The sequence below is a fragment of the Leucopleurus acutus genome (assembly GCF_964270905.1).
Source record: "Leucopleurus acutus genome assembly, chromosome: 15".
In the NCBI taxonomy this organism is placed as follows: Eukaryota; Metazoa; Chordata; class Mammalia; order Artiodactyla; family Delphinidae; genus Leucopleurus; species Leucopleurus acutus.
The window spans coordinates 38,877,604-38,901,879 of NC_139157.1; the positions used below are offsets into that span (position 1 = coordinate 38,877,604).

Sequence of the window (24,276 nt, forward strand, 5' to 3'; positions counted from 1 at the left end):
AGAATCAATAACATGTTTGAATTATTACTATGTCTTATCTAAGTCATTTAAAATTTTTAAATGTGCAAACTTCGTGTACCATCTTAATAAGTACAAGAAATTAAAATGCGTTCTCAATCGCGAATAGTGATAGAATTGGAAGCACCCAAATGAGTAGAAATATCCCAGTAAAACTTGGCCTAGGCACTGGCCTTCAGAAATAAGTTGAGAACATAAGTGGGAAAAAAAAGATGCAAAAGTTGAAAAACGAGACGGGTTCGGGAGTTGAATTAGAAGAGTAATCGCGGAAGGAGACACCCTCGGGTTCCCGGGTCGCGCATGCGCAACCCCAGCACTGCACCCTCCGCCTCCCCAGGCCACGAAGGAAGTGACGCAACTGAGGGGCGGGGTGGGCTCTGCGCCGGAAGTGGCTTGTAGTTAGTAAATAAGCACGAAAAGGCGAGAGGAGCTGTCTCCATCTTGTTGGCGTCTGCTAGTCCTGCGACGCCGTGAAGATGGGGAGCGTCTTGGGGCTGTGCTCCATGGCGAGCTGGGTAAGGTTTTTAGCGGCCTTCGGGGTGCTAGCGTGAGAGACAGAAGAAAGGCACCAGAGCTGGGCGGGTGAGGCCTAGAGAGACCGTGGTACCCCACCCAACGGGCAGTGCCTGCCTTCCCCATTTTCTCCCTTTCTCGCCTGGCCACTCCGACTCAGCTTCGGGGCCCTGAGTCTTTCGAAGAGCTGACCGGGGTGACCGTGAGGAGCAGTGGACATGAGAAGTTGACCCCGTTGGGAGAAGTGTAGCAGAGAGCTGGTAGTCTCCCTCCCCTACCCGTCTTTCGTGAAAGCTTTTCCCGATTCTTCGAGGCCCCCTTTTGTCCGATTTTTCTTATGTCTGCCTAGGCTATTTCTACAAAGGTTTTAGGCCCCTTCCTTTTGTGGAGTACCCCATCTCTTCTCGTCATCTCTTCCCAGCGACTTCAGACTGCAGCACTGTCATCCCTGGAGGCATGTCGGCCTCTTTGTTCTGTCGCGCAGGCTACAAATAAGTGACGGATATGTAGGGCAGCTTGGCAGTAATACTGATATAGTTATATCCTTTTTAAATGGTCCTAACTCTGCGACTGGGTCCTCGACCTCAATGGTATGAGAAAATTAGGTACTTCTCAAGTAATAATTTATGTATCTGGAAAAGCAGGTCAGTTCTGTGGTATTAAATACCAGTTTTTTGACATAAAGATGCTTGCGTAATTTGACATCTCACTTTTAATTAGGTGCACGTTGCATTTTGATTAGATAGCGTTGTTAGAGTGACACTATTCTTCATTATAGTGGCAAGATTTCTTGTTTCATGTGGTACAAATAAATTTGAGTTTGATATAACCACTCCCCCGCTCCCCAATAGACAAAATTTGACTTTACAGTTAATAAAGATATTTGTAATATGGGGCGAGATATTTGGGTTCAAGTCATATTTCTTTAATCCATGATTTATAAATTCCACTTGTAACAATTGCTGGTCTGACTTCTCAGATGACCCCATTATATACATTAGCCAGCATTTTTAGTGTTTTACATACCTTACCTCTTTTTAAAAAGTTTTTGATATGGCTTGAACTATAAGTGTTAAATTTTAGTTAAATAATACATAGAGGTTACTCCAACCCAGGTCATTGTCTTGATTATGTTATTTTTTCTTGTAGTTCGGTGTGGAAAGCTGGTATATTTTTCTTTCTTTCAAAGCTCAGAAAGTAGAGAATCACTTGAACCCATTGAGTATCTTATAAGAGGCATATTTAGTGTAATAATTTAAATGTATTACAAAATGATTATTATAGAATTGTCTTAATTTGGGGGATGTTTAATTCGATTTGTAAAGTCAGATTTTGTCCATTTATCAAGTGGGCCTGTTATTTGTATATAGTAAGTCATTAACTTAGATCAGTTAAGCCAGAATTAAAATGAACCTCATTCTTCCCTTGCTCCAGTTTCTTTAGACTTAATCAATTTTTGTAAAGGTTTTTTGTTTTATAAAACTGTAGAAAATACCTCAACTATGAAAAAAAGTATAAAAAGATTACATGTAACACTACTGTATAGAGATTAGAGTGTTAATTTTTTAATTTCATTTTGTGGTTTTTTTGTTTTGTGTTTTTGCTGTTAAGTGGCCTAGAATTAGATTGATCTTAATCCTTGGTTCAAGCATGGTTATTTGATTGATGATTACTTTAAGCATTATTATAAACCTCTGTGGACCTCCTGCCTAATCCTGTAACTACATTACCAGCAATATATGCCTACTTAAGTGCTTTTCCCCACCCCAATCTTACAATGCTGTTAGTGAATAGCATTGATATTTTGAATCACTGTACTTTATATACAGTAACTATCACTTTTTGCCCAAGATATTTAATGTAGTTAAGTAATTGAGAAGAAGGAGCTTGTGATTCCTGACTGCTTATTTTGTGCAGCCTCTGCTAGATTTTTATTTTTTAGTACAATGACTTGATTTTGTAGAAATGATTCACAGTTGTTATGAATAGCCAAGCAGTGCAGAGTACAAAATGTAAATGTCACCAACAAAGTCCCACCACCAATAACATTTCTTCTCTCTCAATGCATATATACAGTTGGATGAATGAACAGACAAAAATACCTTGTTAAGGAACGGTAGCATGGTGGACATGTATTTTTAAAGAATTTAATTTTTTTTCTGAATTTAACAAAAGAATATAAAAGTAAAGGAATTGCTGAATGTTAAGTAAACATTTCTTCATCAGGAGATGAAAGAGTTCTCTAAGGAGGTGTTTCTAGAGCAGTGGTTCTCAGCTGTCCCACAGGGAATATTTGGCAATGTCTGCAGGTATTTTTCATTGTCACAACTTGGGATAAGGGGTGCTAATAGCATCAAGTGGGTAGGATACTGCTAAATATTTCACAATACACAGGATAGTCCTCAACAACAAAGAATTATTTGGCCCAGGATGTGAGTAGTGCCATGGCTGAGAAATCCTGCTTTATCCTCTTCACTTGGCCAGTGTAAGAAAGGGAATGAAATTTAAGAGTCTTAGCTGCTCTTTAAAAAAGCATTCAACTAATCATCCTATTTTCACCTCTACCTTCAGCCTCACTTATGGAGGCACCTGGTGCCACCAATTCCTGATGTATTCGAGGATTCTATACAAATTTTATTGCTTAACTTTTCCCTTACTTTTTCCTTTGATGGTTTATAATTCAACTTTCTTGACCCATTAAATCAGTTATTATTTTGTTCTTTACAGTTTATTCTCCTGGGTTTTGTTGTTTTTTTTTTTACTTTTTAAGTTTATTCCTTCTGTTAAAAATCCTTTTATTTTTCATTTTATTGGTGTTTCTAAAGTAATTCATATATTCAGTTTGCCATCTTTAACCAGAATTCCTTTGTATTATTTTTTATATATGGCTGTATTGTGTTATAACCATAATTCCCACAGTTGTTTAATCTTAGAACTAAACCAGTCATCCTTAAAATATCTGGGACCCAGTAGCATCAGCACACTAGGAGACTTACTGGAAACACTGACTGGGCCCCAGCATTCTATTTTAATATGCTCTCCTCGTGATTCTGATGGAAAACCACAGTTCTACACTTAAATGGATTCAAAGCTCAAAGCATTCTTTTTTACCATGGCTTCTCCCAGTTTTTTTTTTTTTTAATGTTAATGTCATCTCATAATTGACCAAATTTGGTCAACCAGTAGATTTTTTCAAAAAGGATTTATGGATGATGAAATCCCTGAATTTTTCATATTTAAAAATGCCTCATATGTTTTTGAGAGACATTGTAGACTGGTATAATAGTATACCCATTTCCTTCAGGACTTCGTAGTTATTTCTATGAATTGTGTTCTGTCTTATCCCACCCTGGTAGTCATTCCCTTCCAACACATCTCATATACATAATTGACCTGTTTCTTCTGCTTGGGTGTATGAAGAGCTTTACTTATCTTTGAAATTAACCAAGTATGTCTGACTTTAAATCTTTTATCACTTTTTTTTTCTGGAAAATATCGTTCTTTTGAAAATAGACATTTCTTTAAGGAAGTTGTTATTGTATTATATCTTTGAATGTCCTTTTTTGTTTTATTTATTTAGAGGATTCTCTATTTTAAGGGCATTAGTTACTTTCATGTTATATTGTCTTAGTTTTCCTTCCATATTATTTTTCCTATTTTTATTTTTGTCATTTTTTTAGTTGATATAATTTACATAAAATTCATACTTTGTAGTATGTGGTTCTGTGAGTTTTGACAGATCATGTAGTTGTGTAACCACTACAGAACATTTATCACCTTAAAGAATTATGCCATCCCCATCCTGGAGAATCCCTGTTTTTTTTTCAGAGTACTCCCTTTCCAGAATGTCACGTAAATGGAATCATACAGCATATAGCCTTTGGAGTCTGGCTTCTTTTACTTAGTGTAATCCATTTGAGATTCATTCATATTGTGGTGTGTATTAGTAGTTTCTTCCTTATTGTTGCATAGTATTCTGTTGCTTGGATGTACCACAGCTTGTCTGTCTATTCACCAGTTGAGGGGCATTTCCAGATTTTGGTGGTTAAGTAGCTGTAAGCACTCCTGTAAAGTTTTTTTCTGTGACTATAACTTCTTATTTTGTTTACCTAAATACCTTGCAGTAGGATTGTTAAATCATATGGTAAATATACATTTCACTTATAAGAAATTGCCAAACTGATTTCCAAGATGGTCATATTAGTTTTTATTCTCACCAGCAAATATTTTCTTTAAGTCTGTGGCTTGTCTTTTCATTCTCGGAATGGTGTCCTTCAAAAAGTAGAAGTAATTGTGCTTTCTATATTGATTTGCTTTGGCACTTTTGTCAAAAACTTCTTTACCATATTTAAGTCTGTTTTTGAACTCTGTTCCTTTTATGTGTCCATACTTTTGCCTAAATTACCCTATTTTAATTACTGTAGCTTTAAAGTTAGTCTTGAAATCAGGTAGTGTGAGTCTTCCAACTCTGTTCTTTTTCAAAATACTTTGGGCTACTCTAGTTCTTTTGCCTTTCCATAAAAGTTCTAGAAGCAGCTGATTTGTTTCTACCAAACTCCTGCTGGAATTATGATTGGAATTGGGTTGAATTCATAGATTGGTTTGGAAAGAATTGATATCTTAATATGGATTCTTCCAATCCATGAGCCCATTTATCTTGCCATTTATTTAGATCTTTGATTTCTTTCATTAGTGTTTTTTAATTTTCATCATTTGAAAGCTAGTGTATATTTTATTAGATTTATACTTAAGTATTTCTTTTTGTTGGTTTAATTTCAGTTTCCAGTTGTTTGCTGCTAATACTCAGAAGTATAATTGATAGATATGTCCATACTGATCTTGTGTCCTGTGACCTCATTAAACTTTCTTGTAGTTCTAGTAACATTCTTGTAAGTTCTTCGGGGTTTTTCATGTTGACAATTATGTGTGGAAGAAAGCAGTTTTATTTCTTACTTTCCAAAGTATATACCTTTTCTTGCCTTGTTATATTGGCTGGGACCTCCAGTGTGCAGTCGAATACAAGTGGTGAGAGCAACCATACTTCATGGTTGACAGCTATAGTTTTTTGTTTTTTTGGTAAATGTACTTTATCAACTCGAGGATATTCTGTTTGTTTGCTGAAAATTTTTTAGTTTGTTTTATAATGAATGGGTATTGAGTTTTTCAAATGATTTTTCTGCTTCCACTGAGATGGCCAAAATGGTTATCCTTTAGTCTATTAATGTGGTGAATTGATTTTTTTTGTTGTTGTTTTTGTTTTTGTGGTACGCGGGCCTCTCACTGCTGTGGCCTCTCCCGTTGTGGAGTACAGGCTCCGGACGCGCAGGCTCAGCGGCCATGGCTTGTGGGCCCAGCCGCTCCGCGGCATGTGGGATCTTCCCGGACCCGGGCACAAGCCCGCGTCCCCTGCATCGGCAGGTGGACTCTCAACCACTGCGCCACCAGGGAAGCCCTGTGGTGAATTGATTTGATTGATTTTCAAAAGCTTAATCAGCCTTGCTTTTTCCCAGCTAAACCTCACCTGATCACAATGTATCCTTTTGTATACTTTGTCTAAGACTATTTTCTTTTAAAGCAGTTTTAGTTTCACAGAAAAATGAGAGGTAGAGATTTTCCATATATCCCCTGCCCCGACACGTGGAAAGCCTCCCCCATTGCCAACATTCCCCACCAGAGTGGTGCATTTGTTACAATTAATGAACCTATCAATACATCAACACATCACAATCACCCAAAGTCTGTAGTTGACATTAGAGTTCATTCTTGGTGCTGGACATTTTGTGGATTTGGACAAATGTATAATGACATGTATCCACCATTATAGTAGCATACAGAGTAGCATACAGAGTAGTTTTCCTGCCCTAAAAATCCTCTCTGTGCTTTGCCTGTTCATCCCTCCACCCACTCCTGATCTGTTTGCTGTCTCCATAGTTATGCCTTTTCCAGAATGTCATACAGGTGGAACCATACATGTATGTATGTAGCTTTTTCATATTGGTTTCTTTCAGCTAGTAATATCTATTTAAGGTTCCTCCATGTCTTTTTATGGTTTAATAACTCATTTTTTCTTAACATTGAATTATATTCACTGTCTGAATGTACCAGAGTTTATTTATCCATTTACCTACTGAAGGACATCTCATTTGCTTCTGAGTTTGGGCATTTACAAATAAAGCTGCTATAAACATCCATGTGCAGGTTTTTGTGTGAACTTAAGTTTTCAACTCCTTTAGTTAAATACCAAGGAATGCAATTGCTGGATTTTATGGGAAGAAATGTTTGGTTTTGTAAGAAACTGCCAAACTGGGGGGATTTTGATTTGGATTGCATTGAGTCTGTAGATCAAGTTTGAGGAACTGACATCTTAACAATATTGAGTCTTCCTAATCCATGAACATGGAATATCTGTCCATTTTGTAGTTCTTTGATTTTGCTAATCAGAGTTTTGTAGTTTTCTTGATATTGATCTTGTACATACTTAGTTAGACTTATACTAAGTAATTTGTGTTTTTGGATGCTAACATAAATGTTATTGTGTTATTTCAAATTCCACTTTTTCATTGCTGGTGTATAGGAAAACAATTGACTTTTGTACATTAACCTTGTATTCTGCAATCTTGCTGTAATTGCTTAGTTCCAGTTTTTTTGTTGATTTTGCACTTTCTGTGTAGATGGCAATGTCATCTGTGAACGAAGACAATTTAATTTTTTTCTACTAATATGTATACCTTTAATTTCCTTTTCTTGTCTTACTACATTCTGGACCTTCCGGTAAAATGTTGAAAAGAAGTAGTGAAAGGGAACATCTTTGCCTGATTTTAACGGGAAAACTTCCAGTTTCTCACCATTAAATATGATGTTGTCTGTAGGTATTTTGATGATGTCCTTTACCAAGTTCAGAAAGTTCTCCTCTATTCCTAGTTTATTGAGAGTTTTTATCATGAATGAGTGTTGGGTTTTGTCAACTGCATTTTCTGTATCTAAAATGTGATCATATAATTTTTCTTATTTTATCTTCTTGATGTGATGGATTACATTAATTGATTTTTGAATGTTGAACTAGTCTTGCATTTCTGGGATAACTTGGTCATGGTGTGGAATTCTTTGTATACATTATTGGATTTGATTTGCTAATGTTTTGTTAAGACTTATGCCTCTATGTTCATGAAAGAGGTTAATCTTTTATTTTCTTGTAATGTGTTTGTCAGGTTTTGTTATTAGAGTAATGCTGACTTCATAGAATAAGTTAGGAGGTATTCCCTCTACTCCTGTTCTCTGAGACTGTAGAGAATTGATATAATTTGCTCCTTAAGTGTTTAGTAGAATTCACCAGTGAACCTGTCTGGGCCTAGTGCTTTCTGTTTTGGAAGGCTATTAATGATTGATTAATTTTCTTTAATAGAGGCCTGTTCAAATTGTCTCTTTCTTGTGTGAGTTTTGGCAGCTTGTATCTTCCAAGGAATTGGTCCATTTATGAAGGTTATCAACTTTGTTGGCATAGAATTGTTCATAGTATTCTTTCATTATCCTTTTAATGTCCATAGGGCTTGTAGTGACATCCCCTCTTTGATTTCTGGTATTAGTAATTTGTGTTCTCTCTTTTTTTCTCAGTTAGCCTTCCTGGGGGCTTATCAATTCTGTTGATCCTTCCAAAGAACCAGCTTTTGGTTTCATTGATTTTTCACTATTTTCTATTCCTAATTGCATTGATATCTGATCTAGTTCTTATTTTTTCTGTTTATTTTTGATTTAATCTGCATTTCTTTTTCTAGTTTCCTAAGATAGAAGCTTAGATGGTTGATTTTAGATTTTCTTTTCTGATAAATGCATTCAGTGCTATAAATTTTCCTCAAAGCACTGCTTTCACTGAATCCCACAAGTTTCTATAAATTGTGTTATTTTCATTTAGTTCAAAAATTTTTTAAAATTTCTCTTGAGATTTCTTTGACCTATGTGTTTATTTTAAAAAGTGTATTGTTTAATCTCTAAGGATTTTGGGATTTTCCAGTTATCTTTTTGCTGTTGATTTTTAGTTAATTGCATTGTAGTCTGAGAGTAGTCAGTGTATGGTTTCTGCTGGTTTAAGCTTGATAATGTGTTTTATTGTCAAGAATGTGGTTTTCGTGAATGTCCTGTGTGATCTTGGAGAGGAATGTGTATTCTCTGGTTATTGGATAGAGTAGTCTATAAATGTCAGTTATCCATTTGATTGGTGGTGTTGAGTTCAACTGTATCCTTATTGATTTTCTGCTTGCTCAATCTGTCCATTTCTGAGAGACAGGTGTTGAAGTCTCTTAACTGTGATAGTGGATTCATCTACTTCTCCTTGGCATTTTATCAATTTTGCATTACATAGTTTGATGCTCTGCTGTTAGGTGCATACATGTTAAGAATTATGTCTTCTTGAACAATTGACCCCTATCATTATGGAATGCCTTTCTTTATCCCAGATAACTTTTGTTGTTTTGAAGTCTGCTCTGTCTGAAACTAATATAGCTATTCCTGTTTTCATTTAGTGTTAGCCTGTTGTACTTTTCTCCATCCATGTACTTTTCTCCATCCATGTACTTTTGTACATCCATGTACCATGTACTGTATATGTGTGTATATTTAAAGTGGGTTTCTTGTAGATGACATAATTGGGTTTTATTTTTTGATCCACTCTGACAGTCTCTGTTTTTTAATTGATAAATTTAGATCTCTGACCTACAAGGTGATTATTGATAGATTTGGATTCATATTTACCATACTCGTTAATGTTTTCTGTTTGTTGCCCTTGTTTTTCCTGTTGTGTGTTGGGGGGGGTTGTTTAAGCATTGTATATGATTCCATTTTCTCTCTTATTTAGCATATCAGTTAAACTTTTTTTAACTTCTGTAAAATTTTATTTATTTACTTATTTTTGGGTTTGTTGCCCTATTTATCAGTGCATTTGGGCTGCTCTAACAAAAGACCACAGACTGGGTGGCATGTAAAGAACAGAAATTTGTTTCTCACAGTTCTAGAGGCTGGTAGTCCAAGATTAGGGTGCCTGCGTGGTTATCTTCTGTGTCTGGTGAAGGCCCTCTTTGGGTTGCAGACTGCGAACTTCTTCATATGTCTTCACATGGCCGAAGGGGTGAGGATCTCTCTCGGGTCTCCTTTGTAAGAGCACTAATCCCATTCATGAGGTCTCTCCCCTTTTGATCTAATTCTTCCCAAAGGCCCTATCTCCTAACATCATCGTATGCATTAGATTTTCAACATATGAATTTCAATCTGTAGCACCATGGAATTTGCAGTGTACGTTTACAACTAATCCACTTTCAAGTAACAGTATACCACTATACACACTTCAGTATAATGCTGTACCAGTTGATGGCTAGTGTGAATACCTTGTAATAGCAGAACAGTCTTTCCTCCTTTCCCTTCTACATTACTGTCATTCACTTTAATTCAGCTCAGAAATTGTGTGTGTGTGTGTGTATATAAACAATGTGTGTATATATATACCCACATATATGTATGTATTACAGAAGTATGTGTATAGGCATAACATATATGTGCATACATAATACATTGTTTCTCTTGTTATTTTGAGCAAACGTTAGCTCAACTAAGAAACGTAAGTTTTTATTTCACTTTCGTTCACCCTTTCTTTATGCTCTTTCCTTTTTTATGTAGATTAGAGTTTCTGACCTATGTTATTTTCCTCATCTCTAAAGAACTTTGAACATTTCTTGCAAGTAGGTCTACAATTTGGCAACAAATTCTATTAGCTTTAATTTGGGAAAGTATTTCTACTTCTTTCAAAGGATAATTTGCAGAGTAGAGAACTATAGGTGGGTGAGTTTTTTTCTCTCAATGCTAAAATATTTCGCTTCACTCTTGTTCGTGGTGTCTGAGGAGAACTCGGATATAATTCGTTACTTGTTTATCTATAGGTAAGGTGTTTTTTCCTCTGGCTCCTTTCAAGACTTTTTATTTTCTGTAGTTACAAGCGCTTTATCTAGGTGTAGGGTTTGTTTGTTTTGTGGAGGGTGGGGTATATATGTCTGATGTTAATTTGGGAAAATTCTGTCATTTAAAAAAATTTTTTTTTTCCTTCTCCTTCTGGTACTCCTATTATATTATACCATTTGTAGTTGTGTCACAATTCTTGGATGTTCTGTTGAACAAAATATCAGTCTTTACTCTCTTGGCTTTTTAGTTTGGGAAATTTCTATTGAGATAGTCTACAGCTCAGAAATTATTTCCTTAGCCATGTCTGCATTCTTCATTTCTGTTAGTGTTTTTTATTTCTAGCATTTCTTTTTGGTTCTTTTTTAGGATTTTCATCTCTGCTTCTTGTAGGCTGTCTACTTTATCCATTAGAATCCTTAATGTATTATAGTTGTTTTAAATTTTTGGTTGGTGAGTCTAACTTACCTGCCATGCTGGTTTTGATGCTTGCCCTGTCTCTTCAAATTGTGTTTTTTGCCTTTTGTTATGCCAGTAATTTTATTCCTAATAGCCAGACACTATGTACCAACTAAAAGGAACTGCTATAAATAGACTTTGGATCCTGTCATGGTGAGGTGTGGGGGAAGGAGAAACATTCCATCATTCTCTGATTAGGTCTTAGTCTTTTAATAAGCCTATGCCTCTGGACTGTGAACTTTACAAGTGTTTCTCAGTTTTTTCCTCCCCCCTTAAATGGGGGAGGATGGCTAGAATAGGCTGGAGTTGAGTATTTCTCTTCCCCTAGATTATTTATCCTCTGATAATACCCCAGCAAGTTAGACTCTATTTAACTAGTTTCTCTTGAGGTCGAGTGTTAAGAGCAGTGTTCTAGTATATTTCAGAATGGTTCCTTTTCCCCTTTGCTGCAAGAAGCAGGGGGGAATTTTTCTCTCATGTTTACTATGAGAACCTGGTTGAAGTCCTAGAGGAAAAGTTCACAAATTTGTGGGGCCTTTGTATAACTGGGTTTTCCTGGAATTTTTAACTCTCAGACTTGTCCACAGTGAGGCTCCAGCAATTCTTCAGTTATTCTCCAGGATATCCTCCCTGCACAGTGGTTCCCAAGTCAGTTTCCACTTGTGGGCTCTAGTAAGCCACGACTCCCTATATTCACCTGTCTGTCTCTTCAGTCTTGGGGGCAGTGACTTACCCTACTTCCTCACCTAGCTTATGGATCCTAGAAGAATTGTTGATTTTTTTAGTCTGCTTGGCTTTTTACTTGTTGTTAGGATGGAGTGGGGTTTCTAAGCTCCTTACCTATGGAAATGGAAACTGGAAATCTTTGTATACTTTTTATATTGTTGACAAGATATTAGGGACTTTTTTTTTGATGTTCATAAAAGATATTGGTCTGTTGTTTCCTTATGATATCTTTGGATTTAGTATCACTTTTTTGCCTCTTCAGTTTTCTGTAAGAATTTGGGTAGAGTGGTTTGATTTATTCTTTAAATGTTTAATGGAATTCACTAGTGAAGCCGTCTATGCTTGCGAAGGTTTGTAACTACAAATTCAGTGTCTTGACTAGATACAGGGTTATTCATCCTATATATTTCTCATTGAATGATTTCTGGTAGTTTGGATTTTTCATGGAGCATGTCCATTTTATCTAAGGTGTTGAATTATTGAATAAAATTGCTCATAGTTTTCTCTCATAATCATTTGATGCTTGTAAGATCTGTAATAATGTCCTCTCATTTGCTACACTGATGATTTGTGTGTTCACTCTCTTGCTGTTTTTTATCCTGATCAGTCTGACTATATAGGTTTCTAAATTGTAATGTTCTTCTAAAACTAGCTTCACGGACTTCCTTGTTTCCTGTTTTTTACCTCATTGAGTTATCTTTATTCTGCCTATTTGGGCTACAATTTGCTCATTTAATAACTTAAGGTGGAAGCTCTGATCAGTGATTTGATATATTTATTCTTATTTAATATAGCCATTTAATGCTATAGGTTTCTTTTAAACACTGCTTTAGGTGCATTCCAAAAATGTGATATGTTATTATTTTCATTCTCTTTAATTTATTCTTTGATGTCTTCTGCCTGTGGGTTAATTAGACTATGCTATTTAGTTTCTAGAGATATCTTTGTTATTGATCAGTATTTACTTCCATTGTGGACCAAGAATCCATGTATGATTTGAATAATTTTATATTTATTGAGATTTGAGATTTGTTTTATGGCCCAGAATATAGTCTGTTTTGGTTAAGTGTTCTCTGTGCTTTTGAAAGTAGTTTTTACTGTGCTTTCATTAGATGGAGTATTTCCTAAATGTCAGACACAGTTGATTAATAATGTCGTTCAAGTTTTCTATATATTTATTGGGATTTTTTGCTTCTATTTCAATTAATGAAAGAACATAAATGTGGATTTGTTTGTTACTCTTTTTAGTTTTATTAATTCTTTCCTTGATGCATTTTGAAGTTCTCTTTTAGATGCAGAAATATTTACGATTGTATATTGTATGTTTCCTCCATGAATATCCCATATTTCCATGTATCAATATGTCCCCTTTTATTATGAAATGGCCCGCTTTATCCCTGGTAAAATTCTTTACTCTGAAGTCTACTTTGTCTGATACTGCTGTAGCGTGGTATGTGTGTATGTATATATATATGTGTGTGTGTATGTATTATTTTTGTATATATATGTATGTACACTTTTTTCTTTATACTTTTAACCAATTGTGTCTTTGTGTTTAAGTGGGTTTCTTGTAGAAAAGTTGGATCTTGCTCTTTTATCTGACAATCTGCCTTTTAATTGGGAGTGTTTAGTCCATTTATGTGATTATAGATTATGTTTAGGCTTAAATCAACCACCTTTCTATTTGTTTTCTGTTTATCCTCTCTGTTCATTGTCTCTTTTCCTTAGTTTTTGCCTTATTTTGGATTAATTAGCCATTTCTTAGTATTCTGTTTTATATCTTTTAGCTTACTAGCTGTATTTCTTTGTTTTGCTTTTTTATAAGTCACTTTAGGGTTTTTAGTATTTAACTTAACTACAATCTACCTTTGTGTGATATCCACTTTATTTCTAATTTAAGTGTATACAGAAGTATAGTTGAATGTCTCCTCTTCCAGCCTGTTTTTTTTAATTAATTAATTTTTTTTATTATTTATTTTTTGGCTGCATTGGGGCTTCATTGCTGCATGGGCTTTCTCTAGTTGCGGCGAGCGGGGGCTACTCTTTGTTGTGGTATATGGGCTTCTCACTGCCGTGGCTTCTCTTGTTGCGGAGCACGGGCTCTAGGTTCATGGGCTCTAGAGCGCAGGCTCAGTAGTTGTGGCCCATGGGCTTAGTTGCTCCGCGGCATGTGGGATCTTCCCGGACCAGGGATTGAACCCGTGTCCCCTGCATTGGCAGGCAGATTCTTAACCACTGCGCCACCAGGGAAGTCCTTCCAGCCTATTTGTAATTGTCACACATTTTACTTCCATCTTTGTTATAACCACCAGAATACATTGCTATTATTTTTGCTTAAAAAAATAATAATCTTTTAAAGTAATCTTTTTGATGTAAGAAAAAAATACACACTACTTCCTTTGTTCATTTCTTTTGTGTAGATCCACATTTCTGCTGGTGTAACTTTCCTTCTTGAAAGATAGATTAGATTTGTTAGTTTTGGATTCTTTATGCCTAAAAATGTCTTCACTTTGCCTTAATTTTTGAAAGATATTTTTGCTGAGTATAAACTTCTGTGCTTACAGTGGTTTTTTTCATTCAGTAATGACATTTGGCTTGCAGTATTTCTTACTAGAAGTTGATACCTTTCTTTGTTCCTCTTTATATAATGTGCCTTTATTATTTTGCTTGCTTTTAAGATTTTTCTGTTTACCATTGTTTTTCAGCAGTTTATGATGTGACTTGGTGTAGTTTTCATTATATTTGCATCACTAGGGCTTTCTTGAGTTTCTTGGATCTGTTAGTTTATAGTTTTCATTAAATTAGGAACATTTTGGCAATTATTTCCTCAAAAGGACTTTCCTGTCTCCTCTCTCCTTCAGGAGCCCCAATTTCACATATATTAGGCTGTTTGAAATTGTGTCACAACACTAATCCTCTGGTTTTTTTTTTTTTTTTAGTTTTTTAATCTCTAATTTTGGATCATTTCTTTTGCTATGTCTTCAAGTTCATTAGTCTTTTCTGCAGTGTCTTATCATGTACTTTTTGGTTCAGAGATCTTATTTTTCATCTCCATAAGTTTGATACGGATCTTTTAAATTATCTTCCATATCTTTCCTTGACATGCTGTGTTCTCTCCTTGAGCAAATGAAATATAATTACAATAACATTAGAGTGCCATTATTTATAACTGAATTAAGTCATCTGTGTAATTTCAGGTTGGTTTTGATTTATTGACTTTTCTCCTCATTGTAGGTTGTTTTTTCCATACTGGCATGCCTACCAATTTTTTTATTAGCTGTTAGGTATTGTAAATTTTACCTTGATGGGTGCTGGATGTGTTGTATTTTTAAAAAACATTCTTGGGCCCTATTCTTAGACATAGGTGAGTTATTTGAAGAGAATTTGATCTTTTCAGTGTTTGCTTTTAGGCTTTGTTAAGTGAGACTGGAGTAGCTTTAGCCTTATGGCTTATTTCCACACACACCCCCTACCCCCCCCACCCCTGCCCAATACTGTGTAATAATAATAGCCTTATAACTCTGCTCAAGGCCTTATAAAGTTCTTCCACTCTGGCTGGTAATACCACCCTCCCCACTCCCCCACCCCCACCCCACAGAGTAATTTAATCAAATGCATGTACTGATCAGTGCTCTGCTGAAGACACAAGTTGAAGCTTCTGCAGATCTCTGGAGTTCACTCTTGGTGTAGCTTTCTCCTCTCCTTGTTTCTGCCCTATGAACTTTAGCTGCCTTCACTTCCCTGAACTCTCAACTGTCCCAACTCTGTCTCCTCAATTCAGTAGACTGCTGTCCTCTGTCTGGATTCTCCTCCCTGAACTGGAAACTCTTTCCCAGGCAGAAAGATTGGGACAGTCATAGAGTTCACACTGTTTCATCTCTCTCAGAAACTAGTGTCCTACATTGCCTGTTGTTAATTGTCTGAAAAACCATTGTTTCATTAAATTTTTTCCCTTGGATTAAGGCAGTAGGGTAAGTCTGGTCACTGTTACTCTGTCTTGGCTTGAGTTTATGGTACTTAATCCCAGACTTTATTCATCGATCAGATTTTATTTTCAGCTGTTTTTGTTTTGTTCCATGATAGTTAATTAGTGTTTTTTTAAGCATGTTTTTCCCCTTCTCATTTCTTCTCAGCCTTGCAATCCTCCTTTTCAGCTTTTTCTATTCTTTTCATTTTGAGCTCTCCTTTTTGCTTCAGGTGTACCAATTTTAGGGAATTTCCTCTTCTTACTGAGTTATGTTTTATTTCAGATTGGATTTTTCAAATGCCTTTTTTTTGTCTGAGGGGACATGTTTGCTTATTTTTATGTTTTGCTAAAGTGTGTTTGCATTGTTTCCACGACATTTATTTTTATCTTACTGAGGTTTAGTATAAGTGGTTCTTATCCTACCTTATATTGGTTACTATAGTGTGTCTGGCTTCTACAATTCTCCCTTCCTGTGGTATCTGATGGTATGGTGGAGCTCAGCCTAGATTATATTCAATTCTTTTGAGGATACTTTCATTTTGCCTTTCTGAGATACTGTTAAATTCCGTTACTAGTATTTGCCTCTCCTGCTGAGGGAGATATTCTATTCCCCTAGGATATACTACTAGTTTAGTGTAGAGTTCTGTTAGACAATGCTAGCTAGTCTCACTTGTTCACTTATCCTGTTTTGCCTGATTCTAATAGAAAATTTTACTGTTATCACTACTACCAAGTCAGAAGAGGGAAAAGATAAGGATATCAATTCACTTCTTTTCCTCCTCTGGCGTATCTGAGAAATATCAGACTTTTGTGAATTCACCAGCATGATTTCTGGGGTTAAAAGGCAGGAGTTGGAGATCAGCTTGTAAGTGTGAATATTCCATTCCTTTTCTTAGCTAAACTTTGGTTGCTGCTGCTGTTTTTTCCCCCCTTTTGTTGTTTTAACTGAGTTTACTCATTTTGCTTGATATAAAGGGCAAGCACTTTTTGGTTTTACTTTGCTTCAGTTTTACCCAGAAGTTACTAAATTTTATAGTTTATAGATAATATATGTGAACCAAATCTCTTGGTAATTACTTTAACTCCAATCCTTTCTTTTTTGAGTAGATAGAATGTAAGTTTTCACTGTATCATTTTAAACTATACTGACTTTTAAAGTTCTTTTTCCAGATACCATGTTTGTGTGGCAGTGCCCCATGTTTGCTGTGCCGATGCTGTCCTAGTGGAAACAACTCCACTGTAACTAGGTTGATCTATGCACTTTTTTTGCTTGTTGGAGTGTGTGTATCTTGTGTAATGTTGATACCCGGAATGGAAGAACAACTAAATAAGGTTAGTTTTCCTTTTTTTTTTTTAAATGATTAACTGAACCTTTAGTATGTATGTGCATAAAACTGCTTCTTGTGTATTGGAAACAGAATACTGTAAAAAGGAAGAATACTTAATCCGAGTTTTAGTCGTTCATGATCATTTAGGAAAGACAAACAGTGAAAGGCAGCTTATTAAAATTCTCTGATGGTAGGGCAGAAAATGTGTTAATATGAGGAAATCAGTAATTCTAACCAGGGAAATGTCAGAATCACTGTGGGTCTCATGGAAAAAGGGACCATTCTAAGAATCAGTAAATTTTTGTATGCAGAAATTGAAAAATAGGAAGCAGAATGAGGATAAAAGCTTTTTGAGCTAAGTATGTATGCCTTAGGAAGATTTATCTGATAATTAGGATAGAAGGCAGCAGTTAAGTATGGTGGCTCTTGGAATGGTGTAATCAAGAAGGGCATAGAGGGCCTGAAATAATTCTCTGAATGTAGAATTGACTGAATCTGGATTTAAATATTGGCAGTGATAGAATAATGAATAATAACCAGGTTCTGATCCTAGATAACTGAGAGGAAACTGTTGCTGTTAACTCAGGAAAAAAAAGAGAGAATAGGTGTTTTATTAAACTTTTTTTTTCCCCCAGGGAGTCAGGTTGTGCAAAGAGATGGGGAAAATATAATCTAGTATATAATATGTTAGCTTGTGGGTACTGTACCACATTGTGTGTGTGTGTGTGTGTATGTGTGTGTGTGTCCATGTGTCCAGCAGGAAGTAAAAAATTTGGGTGTGTAACTCATAAAAGAAATCAGAGATAGAGATGAAATTCAAACTATGGCAGCATATGCTGAAGAAGACCATTTGGAGTGAGGAGAGCTAGAGCTTTGACAAAAGCTCTAAAGGGAGTTGATGGAGAAAAGGGAACCTCTGAAGGAACAGTGAAAAAAGAGAACCAAGAACCTGTTTAGTAGGCCTTAGGAACAGAGTCTTAAGAATGACAGCATAATGTCTGTTTAAAAAAGGTAAAGGAGTGTGAGGATTAAGAAGCAGCCTTGGGATTTGACAGCCAGTATATGTCTAGTGTCTTGAAAAACCATTTATAGAGTGCTGACCTAGAAGGATTGGGAGGGAGAGTTAGATGGCTATGAGGAAATGGATCCAATGAGAATAGACTGCTGATTTAAGGAGTTTTGTAATGCAGATAGTAAGTCTTAGAGGGAGGCTGAATTAAAGAAGTTTTTAGGCTGGGGAGATTTAATTATTTGTATTTTGAGAATAGTCATAAGGGATCTAACCCGTGAGAGAGAATGTGATCAAGAGAAGGCATATAGAAGTTATTTTTCCTCCAAGGAAAAATGAATGACAATAGAAAATTTGAGGTTGAGAGAGTGTTTATGTCAGATAACCTCCATTTTAAACCGTAGTTGTCTGCTTAGGGTTGACTTTGGGGTAAGGAAAAACAGTGTAAGTTTGGGAAATGAGCTTATTACAGTTTCAAAGTAGCATTGTACGTGGCATATGTAGATGCTCAGTTAATGTTATTCAGGTCCTTCGTATAAGCAGAAGACGTTCATATGTTTTTTGTCATGGATCCAGTTGACTGTTGTTATGAACGGTTTAGTTGATAGATGTTAGTTAGTTTGTAACCCCCAATGTTTCTGCTTCTCTGCTTTCTGAAGGTCATCAGAGAATTGCATTTCCTAGAGTGCTTGTGATATGTAGGGTCATGTCTCTAGTACTGGTCAGTGAGTTATGAGTAGAAGTGATAAACATCACCCTCTACTTGCTAATGCAGATTCTCCTTTCTTTTCTGTCACAACCTGTATATCATTTGAGATGGTGGCTTCTCTGGCAGCCTGGATTCTTTTAGTTGACTATATAGAACCAACCATGTACATGTACATGAGCAAGAAATACATCTTTGCTGTTTAAGCCACCTATATTTGGAGGTTGTTACTGTAGCAACTTAACCTAATATAGGTGATTGAATTAAAACTTAATGATGGGAATTAGCCAGGTGGTGTGCTGCTCTCATTTAAGGGCATGGGATAATTAAGGGTGTTAGTGAGTACATGTTGCAAGTGAGTATGGGTAAGTACATATTGCCATAATTGTTAAACTAAGTTGGGAAAGTAGGGTTCAAGTGAGACCAAGAAAGAGCTTATAGACTGTACAGGAGCTAGCAAAAAGAAAGTAGCACCTGCATCAACTTAAATATAATTTTAGGTTCTTGATTTTAAAGGCACATATTAACAGCTGTATTTTGGCATATTGGTTTGCTTTAACGTTTCTAGAGGCAGTAATTCACTCTGATATATGTGAATAGTGTATCTACTCCCATTTATTTCACTTAAAAATATTTTAAAAATACTTTCTTGTACTCTGATTTCAGTGTGATTTTCTGAAATGGTCATCAGTCTTTTTTAAGATTTTAAGTTAAAAAATAAAAATACAGCCAGCCATTTTGCTGTTAATCCAAATCCATCCATTATCAGAAATAACACTTGTAGAATGAGGGACCAAAACTCAAAATGCCATCATGGTTCTCTTTAGTATTTAGAAACTGATTTAGTTACTCTGTGATTATTTATACTTTTATTGATTGTATTTTTCTCTTATACATGTGATTGAATATATCCCAGTGGAATGCAAGTTTTAAAAAAAACTTAGAATAAGTCTGCATGTTAAAATAAGCATCCACTTTAGGATTGACATTTGTAGCTTATCCGGTGCTCACATAAAGTAAAAAAAGAGTTACACTTCTGTCTTATGAAAACGTGTAGACGTAGCTTGATTACATTTCAGCATAAACTGTAAAGTGAACTTCAATTTTCTAAACCTTAAACTATTTGATTACAGAATTTTCATTTTTTCTTGAAAAAATTCTAGATCACAAATTGCTGTTTTGTTTTCAGATTCCTGGATTTTGTGAGAATGAGAAAGGAGTGGTCCCTTGTAATATTCTGGTTGGCTATAAAGCTGTATACCGTTTGTGCTTTGGCTTGGCTATGTTCTACCTTCTCCTATCTCTATTAATGATCAAAGTGAAGAGCAGCAGTGATCCTAGAGCTGCAGTACACAATGGGTAAGGTTTTTAATAAACTTCAATATAAAGTCTGCATAGTCTCTTCTCAGTAATTTTGAGTCTGTCTAAAGAAAGTTTAAGGTAAAATAAACTTGAACAATCTGCAGAATTATTTTATTCATGAATGACAAGGTAAGAAAATCCTCTTGTCTCTATTAGAGAATGTGTTGGAATTTGGAAATATAAATATTAAATAGTAGCCTTGGGTCATTTATTGGTATAGTCTCTGCATTATGTTTAATAAAGTTGACCCATGTGAACAACGCAGGTTTGAACTGTGCAGTTCCACTTTATACGCAGATTATTTTCAACAGTAAATACAGTGTACTACACAATCTATGTTGATCTCTAGTTGAATGAATTCACAGATGAGGAACCTCGGATACAGAGGGCCGACTATAAGTTATATATGGATTTTCAACCATGCAGAGAGTTGGCACCCCTAACTCCAGCATTGTTCAAGGGTCAACTGTATTTTCATCCTAAAAAGGAAGATTTATCATATCTGTGACTAATAATGAGGAGCTTATTCCTCCTTCTCCTCTTAGCTTTTTGTAGGCCAATCTCACTACATAAAACTGAACTCAGTTCCTAAGATGTACAGTGCAGCCAAAATGAAAAACTTTATTCCTTTGAAACAAGGTGATTGATTGATTTTCTAAATGGTTATACTGAACAACCTAGAAACTTCAGGGTCCCTTTTATCAGTCTCCCTTAATATAGAGCACTACTTCTCACACTCAATTTTGAATGTTTTGAATTTTATCACTGTTTTTTCCCCTCATAAATAAAAAAAAATTTTTTGGAATATCTGCTATTGCTTATCTATTAACATGCTACCAAAGACAAGAAGAATGAACAAGTGAAATATTAATGAAAAAAGATGTACTGTGCCAGGTTGATTTTATTTTGTTTTGTTCCCTTAGTCATTGGTTGTTTTAATTTAAATTTTTTTTGCAGTCTTAAAACATCTTTACTAAATGTATTTTTAAACACTTCTCAAAATGTATTACAGGGTGGCTATCACAGTCATTTCATGAGATAACATTCTCAAAACATGCACTAAGCACTCATGTCACTGTTAATGTTTTTTTAATTGAGTTATAATTGACATATAACATTGTGTCAGGTTTAAAGTTTACAAAGTGTTAATTTCATACTTTAATATATTACAATATGATTACCATCATAGTATTAGCTGACACCTCTATCACATCACGTAATTATTATTTCTTAGTTGTGATGAGAACAGTTAAGATCTAGTCTCTTAGAAGCTTTAAAGTACATTTTTCTTTTTCAGATTCCACATATTGGTAATATCATGTATGTTTGTTTTTCTTTGTCTGGCTTATCTCACTTAGCATAATGCCCTCAAGGTCCATCCATGTTGTTGCAAATGACAGGATTTCCTTCTTTCTCGTGGCTGAATGATATTCCATTGTGTATATATACTATAGTTTCTTTATTCATCTGTTGACAGATACTTAAGGTTGTTTTTATATCTTGCCAATTATGAATAATTCTTCAATAAACATGGATGTGCAGATATCGTTTCAGTACCCTATTTTCACTTTCTTTGGATATATACGTAGAAGTGGGATTGCTGGATTGTATGGTAGTTCCATTTTTATATTTTTTGAGGAACCTTCATACTGTTTTCCATAGTGGCTGAACTAGTGTACCTTCCCAGTAACAGTGCATAAGAGTTCCCATTTCACCACATTCTCACCAACATTTGTTATTTCTTGTCATCATGATAGCCATTCTAATAGGTCTGAGGTGGTGATATCTCATAATGGTTTTGACTTACATTTCTCTGATGATTAGTGATGTTGAGCACCTTTTCATATGCCTGTTGGCCATTTGTATGCCTTCTCTGGAAAAGTATTTAGTTCCTCTGTCCATTTTTTAATTGGATTGTTTGTTTTTTTAATGAGTTGTATGAGTTCTTTATATATATTTGGTATTAACCACTTTTTGATACATGGTTTGCAAATATTTTCTCCTATTCTGTAGGTTGTCCTTTCATTTTGTTGATCGTTCCTTTTGCTTTGCAGAAGCTTGTTAGTTTGATGTAGTCCCACTTGTTTGATTTTACTTCTGTTGTTTGTACTTTTGCTGTCTCATCCAAAAACTCATTGCCAAGACCAATGTTGTGGAGTTTCTTCCTTACTTTCTTCTTCCCAGTATCAGCATCTTTCTAGTATTGATATCTTTTATGGTATCAGGTCTTAAATGTTTAAGTCTTTAATTCATTTTGAGTTAATTTTGTGAGTCGTGTAATAAAGGAGTCCATTTTCATTTTTCTGTGGTTACCCAGTTTTCCCAAGACTGTTGAGGAGACTGTCCTTTGCCCATTGAGTGTTCTTGACCCCCTTGTCAAATATTCGTTGATCCGAAATGGAAGGGTTTATTACTAAGCTCTCTCTATTCTATTCCATTGGTCTAGGTGTCTACTTCTATGGTACTACTGTTTTAATTACTGTAGCTTTGTAGTATAGTTTGAAATCAGTGAGTGTGATATTTCCAGCTTTGTCCTTCTCATGGCTGATTTGTCTATTTGCGGTCTTTTGTAGTTACATACAAATTTTAGGATTGTTTTTTCTATTTTTTTTTAAGTGGCATTGAAATTTTTATAGGGAGTACTTTGAATCGATAGGTGGCTTTGGGTAGTATGGACATTTTAACTATTCTTCAGATCCACAAACACGAGTTATCTTTCCATTTGGTTGTGTCTTTTTCAGTTGTTTTTTTTTTAATTCAGCCACTGTACCTTTTGGTTGGTGAATTCATTACATTTACATTCAGCGTAATTATTGATATGAAGGACTTACTAATGTCATCTTATTCATTGCTGTCTGGCTGTTTCATATTTCCATAATTTCTTTTTTCTTTGTTAACGCCTATGTAAATTGGTGATTTTCTTTGTAAATTGGTGGTATGGTCTGCTTCCCTATTTTCTGTAAATCTACTTTAGGTTTTTGCTTTGTGGTTACCATGAGGCTTACATAAAACATCTTATAGATAAAACAGCCCATTTTAAGCTGATAGCAACTTCAGTTGTATACAAAAGCCCTACCCATTTACTCCTCTTTTATTTTTGATATTACAATTTATCTTTTTATATTGTATATCCATTAACCAATTATAATAGCTGTTGTTTTTTTAATACTCTTTAATCTTTATACAACAGTTACGTAGTTAACACACCATGCTATTAAAGAATTAGATTTTTCTAAATCTGTGTATTTCCATTTACCAGTGTGTTGTATACTTTTGTATGTTTTCGTGTCACTAATTTACTGTCTTTTTGTTTCAACTTGAAGAATTCCTTTCACCATTTTTTACAAGACAGATTTAGTGGTGGTGAATTCCTTGGATTTTGACTGAGAAAATCTTTATTTCTCCTTTGTATCTGAAGGATAACTTTGCTGGACAGAGTAATCTTGGCTGGCATTTTTTTCCTTTCAACACTTTGAGTATGTCACTTAAAGTCATTCTACTCTCTCTTGGCCTATAGGGTTTTCTACTGAGAAATCCACTGAGAGCCTGATGGAAATGACTTTGTAGATTACAATCTTTTTCATCTAGCTGCTTTTAGGATTCTCTCTTGTTCTTTGATTTTTGACAGTTTTCATTATGTAATATGGCTTAAAAGGTTTGTTTGCATTGAGCTGATAGTGTGATCTATTAGCTTTGTGAACTTGGATGTCCAGACGTAGGAAGTTCTCAGCTATTATTTCTTTTCTTTCTTTTTTTTTTTTTTGTGGTACGCAGGCCTCTCACTGTTGTGGCCTCTCCTGTTGCAGAGCACAGGCTCAGCGGCCATGGCTTACGGGCCTAGCCGCTCCGCGGCATGTGGGATCTTCCCGGACCGGGGCACGAACCCGTGTCCCCTGCATTGGCAGGCGGACGGACTCTCAACCACTGTGCCACCAGGGAAGCCCCTCAGCTATTATTTCTTTAAACTTTTTGCCCCCTTCTTCCTCTCTTCTTCTGAAACCCAATCATTCTAATATTTGAATTCCATAGATTACTGAGGCTTTCTTCCCTTTTTCATTTTTTTTCTCTGTTCACCCCTGATTGGGTTATATCAAAATTCCTGTCCGTTTTTTCTGTCTTCCATTTGATCTGCCGTTCTGCAGATCTCTATTGTAATTTTCATGTCTTTTGTTGAATTCTTCAGCTCCAGAGTATGTTTGGTTCTCTTTTATGATTTCTGTCTCTTTGTTAACTTTCTCATTTTATTCGT

The 24,276-nt window shown here is 35.4% G+C and overlaps 1 protein-coding gene across 1 annotated transcript in view; it reads left to right on the forward strand.

Annotated features, from left to right (window-relative positions):
- Positions 1-419: 419 nt before the first annotated feature.
- Positions 420-24,276, forward strand: part of SERINC1 (serine incorporator 1) — a 31,770-nt gene continuing 7,913 nt past the window's right edge. The window contains exons 1-3 of the mRNA XM_082856010.1: positions 420-533; positions 16,793-16,954; positions 19,855-20,024. Coding sequence (XP_082712136.1) covers positions 495-533; positions 16,793-16,954; positions 19,855-20,024 — 371 coding nt within the window. The 5' untranslated portion in view covers positions 420-494. The remainder of the gene's footprint in view (positions 534-16,792; positions 16,955-19,854; positions 20,025-24,276) is intronic.